Source organism: Poecilia formosa, unplaced genomic scaffold (genome assembly GCF_000485575.1).
Source record: "Poecilia formosa unplaced genomic scaffold, Poecilia_formosa-5.1.2 Scaffold461, whole genome shotgun sequence".
Lineage (NCBI taxonomy): Eukaryota > Metazoa > Chordata > Actinopteri > Cyprinodontiformes > Poeciliidae > Poecilia > Poecilia formosa.
The window spans coordinates 369,721-380,422 of NW_006800400.1; the positions used below are offsets into that span (position 1 = coordinate 369,721).

The following is a 10,702-nucleotide window of genomic DNA, read 5'->3' on the forward strand; positions in this document are numbered from 1 at the left end:
TGTGTGTGTGTGTGCGTGCAAGATGTAATGAACTGATACCTGGTTGTGCATGAACATCAAGCTTCCCAGATCTCAACAACATGGAGAATACAGTTTCAAAACTATGTAAGTTTTGTCCTCTTTAAAAAGTCAATTTCTAAGATTTTTTTTTTTAATCCGTGTGTGTAAAATTCTGCAGAAGCCTGGTGTTGTTTGTGTATCTATTAAATAAATAGATACACAAACAGTATTTTGATACTGAAAAGAAAACAAGTTTACCTTACTTTCTCACTGGATTCCATTGTTTTAAACTTTTACACATGTTCATGTGAAACAAAGTAGTTTCACAGATTACTTGAACCGACAAGATTTGATTCAAGTGGCTTGTAGTTATTCAGAGCTGTACTGTGATGCACAATTAACAAAGAACCAGTTTAAAATTGAATGAAAATTGTGTTTGAAACACACACACCCAAAAAAAATAAAAAATGCACAAATACTTTAACTCCGATAAATCAGGGCTCATGACAAATCCCTGGGCTCCTGTGTGAGCTATGGATGGGATTTTTCTTCCTCTTGGTTCTTGAAGACGTGACTTTCAGATACTGTACTGCTGTGGACTTTTAATTGACTTGATGGTTCTTTTTGTCTTGCCCATTTCCTCTTTTCTTTGGTTTTACTTGCACTGTGTCAAAATCAGATATAAGACCTAAGCTGAGAGGTAAATAACAAAAAAAAAAGCTGTGAATGAGCTTCAAAAACAGCAGAAAACTGTTCTGATAAATGTGATAATATTTTTATTCATTCAATGAAATTGCTTTTTTCTTTCTTTTTTGCTGCCTTCTTTCAGTTTGAGTGTTTTCTGAAACCAAATTGCTCTATGTGAATAAACAGCTGGGCGTAAAAGTATCTTGTCTTCCTGCGTCACGATGTTTGCTTAGAAGACAAAACTGTTTCACTGGTTTAAAATAACTGGATCTAAAATATAAACATGGCTACCAAGAATTATGTTTCTCTCTGAAGAATTTTTTTAAAAAGTCACGAGGTATTTTTTTTATTACTTCTACTTCCTCTTTTTGATTTAGCTGCTGATATAGATCAGCTGAACAAAGGGAAACCTTTCATTGTTGTAGAGTGTGTTAGCGGACTTTGTGTGACCTTTACACAAAGTCGCACAGGAATTTATCCAATAACTCAGACAGCTACCCTATGATTTTTGTTCATAAAACAAAAATTACTGGCTCTAATTAGTCGTTAGTTCAGTTCACTCTGACATTAAAGGCATGATTGTACTAATTACCTGGTAATGCAAATTCACAGTGGATTAATATGACACGTGCATAATCTTACATGGGATTACAATCCCATCTATAAGGGTGACTGAATACAGATGCATGCCACACTTTGCAGATTTTAACGTCATCATTCCTCCATTTCACAAATATGTGCTGCTTTGTTTAGGACCAAATAAAATTCCACTAAAATGCAAGAAAATCTTGTTCTAATGTGGAAACAATGTTTGTTGCAAGGTACTGTAAATCTGAGTAAATTTCACAATACAGATTTTTCTTCTGTATTCGTGATTCTATTACAATAGAATCAAACATCAGAATGACATGCATGATGATCCCTGTCAGCTCTTCATCTCTTTAAGAGGACTCTTTTTTTGGAGGGTGGGCGAGGGGGAGGATAGAGAAAGGTGGAAGGGGGTGCTGGAATCAAAATGGTGTACTGTCAAAACCGTAACATTCGAATAAATACAAATGATTTTACTGAATAATTTAAACTGGAGTAACTGATAGATGCTACTGAGTCATTTCATCAGAACTGAGCCTGACATGATCCACCCCCCCCCCTCTCTCACTCTCCTCTTCCTTGTCAGAGAGAACCAGCGGTCTGCTCATTCCTCCACAAAATGGAGGCTGCTCGGCATCATGCGTGGCAGTCCCACAGCGCTTGTAGGCTGTTTGTTCCCTCGTGCCTCATCACCGCTGCCTGGATGACAAGCACAACAAGCAGAGAGCTGCGAGCGGTGTACGCAGACAGCAGCACCATGTCATGTCCAGCCGCCCCGGAGGAATCAGAGCCCCCATATGTGTGTGTGTGTGTTTAAATAGAGAGTAGACAGGGTGTTTTCTTTTTCTTTTTCTTTTTCTTTTTTAGTTTATGTCTGCATGCATGCATGTGTGTGTGTGTGTGTCTGTGTGTGGGTGGATGGTAAGATTGCAGTTGTGAGTGTGTGTGCATCCATGCACGTGTGTCTAAGAGGGTGAGGTGACCCAGATCTGCTTATTAGCATCAGGAGGAGAGGGACGCATTCACTTAGAGCTTTGTGCCTGAGCAGTGAACTGTGCACGGGCTTCAGTGACACAACATCATGCCTCATACTGTAACCGCCCACAACACACAGGCACCCACCCACACATAAACACACACTCGCACACCCTTCTTACTTTTCATCTTGCCTCTCAATATCTGTGCTGTCTAGGAAATAAACCCATCCAGAAACATTCACTTCTTGCCATCTTACGTTTATCACATTCATCTAATAACACATTTCTAGATAATTTAATGGTTAAAAATTCTGAAAAGATTAGGGATGTGTGTAGTTCCTGTTGAGTTTTTGATAAATGAAACTGAAACAGTGTGTGAAATGTCTATTTCCTTCACTTACTGACACCTAGGCTGGACTGAAAAGCACAAGAGTTCCCTTCAGAAACATCTGAAGCTTCAGCTCTTTACAGTCAAGACAGACAGTAATTCACTATTTGAAAGTATCACTGCTTGCAATCCATAACCTAAATGCAAAGTCTGAACACCATCCACTATCCCACAACCACACAGCCCCAAAGTCTTGTACAGGATTTAATCTGTAGCTTCACTTTTTGCATTCAAGATGATAATGGAAATGGAAAATAAGGGGGGGAAAACATGTAAGAAAGAATCAGAGTTTTCAGAAAAAAATATCTAACTTGAATATGGGTGTTCATATGAACTGTAGAACTGTAGTCTTCCTTACGGAAGCAGACCTCTCTAGTACCATAAAATAAACCGTTTCTTTGAGTCAAATCTAATTCAAATCGGTTTGGTGCGACCTCTGGTGGTAAAATATAATCATTACAGTTCCAGGCCACATTATGAGTGAGAAAAAGTCAAAACTGACCTTATAGTTTTGTGTCATATCATATTAATTCCCCAGAGAATCCAAGAATTATTGTACAAGTAATTAGACAATCCTAAAATCTGCTTTAAAAAGCATAAATGAAAAACAGGTTAATTTAACAGGACGCTCTTAGACTCCTCCCATGAAGTGATAAAAGATATATTTTTGAAATTTTATTGACAGAAGACGTGAGTTTGCTGCTTTAGGTAAAACGATTTATTTTTGAAGAAAACATGTATTAATATATGGAAATCAGATATGTTGTACAGTAAGGAGCCCGACTGGTGACGTGGGAGAAAAAAAATACAAATAAAAATCGTGGCCACGACCTAACATAACTCGTGGGAACGACTTAGTATTTCGTGGCCACGATTTTTATTTATTTATTTATTTTTTTTTATTATCCCATGTCACCCGACGGCCTGGAGGATGAGCAACGTTTTCAGTCATTATTTCTTACACTGAAACAGTTAAAAGCAACTGGGAACTAATAGTTGGCAACATCTAGTTTTAACACGGGTGTATTTTGCTGTGACACATTTCAAATATGGCTTCTAAAGACCAACCGGTGTGTCAAATCTTCTCCTTCCAGGACTGTAAAACGTCCCCAGACCCAATCTTTGAGCTCCCGGCCCAGTGCATGACCCCCACAGCGGCCCCGATAGTGATAGACAACGGCTCCTTTAAGACTCGGGCCGGCTGGGCGGCTCCGGCGGCGGAGTTCGACTCTCCGCGGCTGCTTTTCAGGTCGGTGGCGGCTCGCAGCAGAGGGGCCGCCCGCAGCGAAACCCAGATAGGGAACGACATCCCGAATCTGGAGCCGCTGCGGTGGCTGCTCAAGAGCCAGTTCGACCGCAACGTGGTGGTGAACTTCGAGATCCAGGAGCTCATCTTGGACTATGTTTTCACACACCTGGGGCTCACCTCGGAGGTCAGGGAAACACGATGAAACTCGGTGAAAATGGATGAACCGATTAATTTGTTGTAATTCCAGGAAAGAAATGACAAGTATTCACATTTTGTGCTGGTAGAGCTTAACCAGCCTGTAAAAAGTGATTCAAAGAACAAACAAGAATGACATAAATTTTCAAATAATTTCTCAAACTGTAAAAACTAAAATAAAAATAAAACATGCCATTTAGATTTCATTAATACCTTTATTTCTTCTGCATAAATTGTAAAAATGAGTTTAGCTGACTTTGTTTCTGATTCTCTCACATCTAGGGCAGTGTGGAGCATCCCATCCTGATGACAGAGGCCCCCTGCAACCCGCTGCACTGCCGGCAGATGATGTCAGAGCTGCTGTTCGAGTGCTACCGCGTCCCGTTTGTGTCTTATGGCGTGGACGGCTTGTACAGTTTCTACCATAACAACCAGAGGAACCTGCAGCGACCAAACACCGGCATCATCCTGTCCTCTGGCTACCACTGCTCTCACATCCTGCCTGTCGTCAACGGCAGGTGAGCCTCGGCACACGCAGACATCATCCTGAGTACTTCCACCGTATTTTGACTGTGTTATACTGTCACTTAATGCAGCCTTTCCCTGTTTCACCGGATGCGATTTTTGATTTCAGATTGGACGCTGTGAACTCTAAACGTGTGAACGTGGCTGGAAGTCAGGCGGCTTCCTACCTGCAGCGCCTCCTGCAGCTGAAATATCCAGGTCACCTCGCCGCCATCACACTGAGCCGCATGGAGGAACTGCTGCATAGGCACAGCTACGCCGCCGTGGATTATCACGAAGGTACAACACAGATTAACGTACCAACATCTTATTTTTATGTATTTTATTTGATCCCTTTGTTGTGCATGGTCTACAGAGCTGGAGAAGTGGCGCTGCCCGGAGTTTTATGAGCGGGAGGTTCACCGGATACAGCTTCCCTTCTCTGGGAAGGTGCCAGGTGGCTGCGTGAGTGCGGAGGAGCGGCAAGAGAGGCGAGCTCAGCAGCTCCGAAGACTTCAGGAGATCAACACTCGCCGGCGGGAGGAGAAGCTGCAGCAGGATCAAGAGAGGCTGGACCGACTTTTGGCCGTACAAGTAATTGTTACTCTAAATATGTAAATAAATAAATAAATAAATAAAGTTCTCCAACTCTTTAAACATATTTTCAAACTACTTTTATTAATCACTAACAAAATATGTTGTTCCACTTCTGATGTAAACATACTTTGCTTACTCAGTGATTTCAACACTGCAGCAACAACCAAAAGCCGAACAAACTGCAATTCTAAAAGCTGTCATTGTGCAGCACAAGTGATCATAGAGCATTGTGTGTGCAGGAGCTGTTGGAGGACGGCCTGCTGGATCAGTTCCACAAAAGCCTCATGGAGCTCAACATGGATTCAGCCGAGGAGCTGCAGTCGTACATCAACAAGCTGCAGCTTGCAGTGGAGCAGGGGAGGCTGAAGCTGCTGCAGAGCGACGGAGCGGAGGGGAAGATGGAGGTACGACTTCTTCTCTTCAGCTGTTGATGTATCATTTAAACATTAGAGTCTGTACAAAGTAAAAACAGAAAATTCAACTAAATTAGAAAATAAACATGTTATCGACACTGATGAAGCATCAGCATAGCCTTCTCTTAGCATATGTGTGATCTGTTGTGGCAAAGTTAAAAAATACGTCAACATGTGAAAAGCTCAGCCCTTTCTGTTTGGCTTAATATCAATACAGTGTATGGATAATCTGGTGATTATTTATTGGATCAACCAATTAATACTTGGATAGAAAAGGTTGGTTAGTAGATTTAAAAAAATTAAAAAAACTTCAACCAGCTAAAGTCATGCCACTTGAGGAGTATGGATGTATTTACAGACAAAGGTTTCTATTTTTCATAAGTGCTAAATGTTTATATTTTTGTACAGTTCTGGCTTAATTACCTCTCTGAGGGTGTTGTTCCTTCAGCAAATTGCCATTTTTTGAGTCCCTATTCACGATTATTTGGTTAGTAGATTGGTTGATGATTGTCTCAACTAATCATTAACTAATCCTTAATTACAATCCTGGTATGTTGTCTGTTTGGATGTGATTTATTGAAAACACATCTGTAACAAGATCAACAGAAAAAAATGGTCCTCCTGCTTCATAAACTTTAAATTTTGCTTTGAACAGCATAAAAGTTAATGACTGGTGTTTCAGCTGCTCTCTAAGCACGAGCTGGACGCACGTCAAAGACAGACAGGAGTCACCAGAAACCGATGCAGTTCACTCTATGTTTAGGGAGAATCCAACTTTGTTAGCTTTGTAAGATCAACATGATACAGTTTTGAACATGTACATGAAGCTGGACCTTGATTTTTCTTCTTAAGGTTTTGAGTAACTATTTCCTTTCCTTAATCAATGAAATAATAATGTGAAAACTGAATTATGTATTCATTCGGGTTATCTTTGTGGGATTAGTTTGTTAAAGTGAAACAGAGATGAAGCACTTTTTCTTTGCACTGTACGTAAATAAACGAACCAGGTAAAATGAGCAGATTCCATATTTCCACTGCTTTGCATTACAGTGGGTATGCAAATGCCTGAGTAGGTAAAAGTCAGAAGCATTCTTAGTGATCAAGCTTCATCTGTAGTCTAAAAAATTAGATGACCTAGTTTTATTTTAATTTTTATTATTATTATTTTGTTAAGACTCCTAATGAATGTGCAGAATTTGTTCCCGCCTGCTGCAGTGGATTATCTGTGGCTGACATGACGCCTGAGGCTGTTCTCTCGCTCTCTGCCAGGTATCGGAGTTAGAGCAGCCGGTGGATGAAGGAGACGGAGTGGCACTGATGGATTCAGACTTCCCCGAGGACCCGCTGTCAGAAAAATCCGCCGGCGTCGTTCAGGTAGTGGCAGACTGACACTGCAGATTCTCTAATAAATACATGGGAGCCTCATTAACGCTGTGCTGACGGGCCTCAGAGTGTGGAGGAGTGCCTGCAAGTAAACTTTTAGTCAAGTTTTCTGCTCGTGCTCTGGACTTTGCTCGGGGAAAAACAGACGTTGGGACGGGACGTAAAAGGATGAGCTCGATCTGTTTTCCAGCCCGCCTTCAACATGGCCGAGTACCACCAGCTGTTTGTGGGGACGGAGAGGCTGCGCTGTCCGGAAATCCTGTTCCAGCCCTCTCTGATCGGAGAAGACCAGATGGGACTGATGGAGACGCTGCAGTATGTCCTAGCAAGGTAAGAGCACAATATTACACATCCACTTGCAGTAAGAAAACCCCTCACTGCTTTGCATTGTAATCGGGTGGCCAAAAAGAACCGTTTCTTTTAAAATAATCCACAACAGCGTTTTATTTTATGGAAATTCATGCAGTTTTATTGGAACTTTACATATAAATTTGTTTAACCACAAACAGATACACTCCTGAGCAGCAGGAGGCGCTGGTGAGCAATGTGTTTCTGACGGGAGGGAACATGCAGCACCCTGGCATGAAGGAACGGGTGGAGAGGGAGCTGCTGGCACTGAGGCCCTTCCAGTCTCACTTCAAGGTTAACATTTCAAAATGTATTTTTAAAATAATGCATAATGTGACGCATAATGCAGATTTTGACGAGCAAAATTGCTTTGAATTGAAACCGGGCGACAAAAAAAAAAAAAAAAAAAATCTGTATATAATATAATTTTACCTGCCTACACAGGTAACCATGGCAACCCGGCCGGGCTTGGATGCTTGGTACGGAGCGCGGGACTGGGCATTGGAGCATCCAGCCGCAGCAGGAGCTGAAGGCTGGATTAGCCGGCAGGACTACGAGGAGAAAGGAGGCGAATATCTGAGCGAACACTGCGCCTCCAATGTCTTTGTTCCCATGAAGCTCGCCAAACCGGTTCCTGCTCGTCCCGCCGAGCCCCCTGCGGCTCTTCAGACCCTGACAGGGGCCTCAGCCTCCGCGGCAACCGTTACAGCCGCCCCAGCTCCATCCTCATCCACAGATTCTGCCGATGTCAACATGGCTGCCTCCTGAAATGAGGAATATTCATTGAGTTCAGTTTGGACTGACGTGATGCTTTTTTTTTTTTTTTTTTTTTGGTTTGATTCGGTAATCCCAACCTTTGGGTCCTTTGCAGTTGGATTATTGCATTATATGCAGCTGTAGCTTCAGCCAAACATTGCTACATCTTTTTACAGTGTTATAATTTTAGAGCTTTCCTCAAAGACGTCTTGGTAACACTTTATTTGAAGAGGTGTGCATAAGACTGACATGACACTGTCATAAGCATGACATAACATCTGTCATGAACATAAAGAAGTCTTTATGAATGTTTGACAGTTGCCATGAAGTGTCATTCGGTAAATAATGACACTTTTAATGCAAAATGCAAAGTTGCTCTAAAAGTTGCATTGAAAGTCCATTAAAAGTGCCAACTTTACATGATTTTGTAAATAATGACAATTTAATGGAAAGTTGGCATTTTTAATGGACTTTCAATGCAACTTTTAGAGCAACTTTGCATTAAAATTATCATTATTTACCGAATGACACTTCATGACAACTGTCAAACATTCATAAAGACTTCTTTATGATCATGACAGGTCTCATGTCATGTTTATGACAGGGTCATGTCAGTCTTATGCACACCCCTTCAAATAAAGCGTTACCAACATCTCTTATTCAGACTATCCTTTGTGAGTCTTTTGTAAATTTGTAATTAACATCTGTTGAAATGCTGGTCAAAACTTTTCATATTGAATGGTGATCAGCTTTTAAGTTCTAGTGGAAACACATATTTCAATATTTTGTAAAAAGAAAAAAACACGAGCTTTCTTTGTTTATTTGAATACAGATTTTTTTTTTTTAAACAAAGTTCTGTCTGTTTCATCACTACATTTTTTCTTTTAATCTAACCTCTTTTCCTTAAGTTTCCTTTTTGTCCATTCATCATGTCTCTATTGGGTTTAGTGTAAACAAATCCTTTTTTCAGGAATCTAATTATTTTATGTTGCAGTATATTGTTGTTTCCACTAGATGGTGAAAAGAAACATAAAATGCTATGTCTTTCCATTTTTATATATAAAAACTACATTAAAACACTGACCTTTATATTTGCTTTACAGAGATCACTAAAAATCGCATTTCTACGTTCCTTAACGTACACTTTCATGTTTCACATGTCGCTTTCATTCAAACATAGCTAATCAAAAGAATGGACATATATCAGCTGTGCAATACAAAACATGGTATGCTTAACACATTTTTCTTCAAAACAATATGTATGGAATTGTTCAAAGAACAAGGCGGAGAAAAAGTAATGCATGTAGTTCAGGTAATAAGACAGTAAATCTTTTAACACAGGTAGATTGCTGGATATTACAGTACAGAACAGGCCAAACTGGTATTCAGTGCCATCATTTCTTACCCAGTTTATGTTTCTGCTGAATGTCTAATAAACGACAGGGTCTTTCTGCACTCCCCCAAAGGGCTGTCCACTCACTAACACAGATTGTCTTCCGGTTGTTGGGCCGTCGTGAAGTTTGACGCGGAGCTATAAGGGGGGCCGGCCCGGGTCAGGAAGTGCCAGGGAGGGAGGAATGGTTTCAAGTCGTTTTAATGTCTGATTATAGACGGAGAAAGTGCACCCTTGCCTGTTCAGAAAGGTATATGTAATGTTAAAGTTATTGTCCCTCAATGGAACATATAGTAGTCAGTCCCAGTGACTGTTTCACTCACGGTTTAGCCAACGTGCTTCCTTGGTAAAAATCAAACGACAAAACGCGGCCTAAACCGCCCACTCTGAGATTTAAAAAAAAAACAAAAAGGTTCCCATCCAGGGCGGGCACGGCTGACTCTGGGGGCGGGCAATGCCCCCTCAATGCCAGGCCATGCCACCGGGCCTGGCGCCACTGCAGGAGAGGCAACTCCTCCGCCTCCCATCCCGCAGAGCGCCAGTTACCTTACGCCTCTTGCGAGAAGGCGTAAGGTATGGGGCTTATTAAAAAGCCCCGGCGCTAAACCTTTTCCCTTTCGTCTGGTTGTGAACGAACTCTCATGTTCAGTCTATGCTAAGAGGGACAGACTGAGAGAGAGGTAAAGACAGGAAGGATAAACTGTTCGATCCTAAGAACCTGTCTAACTGGTTCGTTCTGGAAGACGAAAATAAGTTTAGTGACCAAATGATCGTAGAAGACCTACATTCAAAGACTCTGGTTCAGTCGCTCATTGACGTCAATCTGTGAAGTGTGATTAAGGCTTTGAATATGCCTCCAGAGGATCACGTCATCAATGACGGCCTGAGCCAATCACGTGCAGTATTTGAATGTAGGTCCTTTTACTTTTTCATCTTGTTGTGTAAAGCTTGTCAAAGTGAAACATCTCAAATAAAATAAACTTTTACTAGCTTTATATGAGCTGATGATGAACTCGCTCCCTCAGTGGTGGAGAAAGTACTCAAAAAATTTACTTAAGTAAAAGTACAAATACACAGATAAAAATGTACTCAAGTAAAAGTAAAACTACCACATTAACCTTTGTACTTAAGTAAAAGTAAATAAGTACTGGCTTTTAAAAATACTTAAGTATTAAAAGTAAAAGTACTTGCTGGATACATTACCTAATCCCTAATACAATATCA

The 10,702-nt window shown here is 40.9% G+C and overlaps 1 protein-coding gene and 1 long non-coding RNA gene across 2 annotated transcripts; one reads left to right on the forward strand and one right to left on the reverse strand.

The window, feature by feature from the left end:
• The first annotated feature begins 3,590 nt into the window (after window positions 1-3,590).
• actr5 (actin related protein 5) lies at window positions 3,591-8,240 on the forward strand. The gene is made up of 9 exons (XM_007577954.2): window positions 3,591-4,073; window positions 4,367-4,602; window positions 4,719-4,888; window positions 4,965-5,182; window positions 5,425-5,589; window positions 6,868-6,972; window positions 7,172-7,311; window positions 7,491-7,623; window positions 7,774-8,240. Exons 1-9 carry the CDS (start codon window positions 3,690-3,692, stop codon window positions 8,095-8,097), a joined length of 1,875 nt encoding a protein of 624 aa, XP_007578016.1. The 5' UTR covers window positions 3,591-3,689; the 3' UTR covers window positions 8,098-8,240.
• Window positions 8,141-10,514, reverse strand: LOC107833817 (uncharacterized). The gene is made up of 2 exons (XR_001659589.1): window positions 8,737-10,514; window positions 8,141-8,293 (listed from the first exon to the last, which is right to left on the reverse strand). It is a non-coding gene; the product is annotated as an uncharacterized LOC107833817 (long non-coding RNA).
• Window positions 10,515-10,702: the final 188 nt, after the last annotated feature.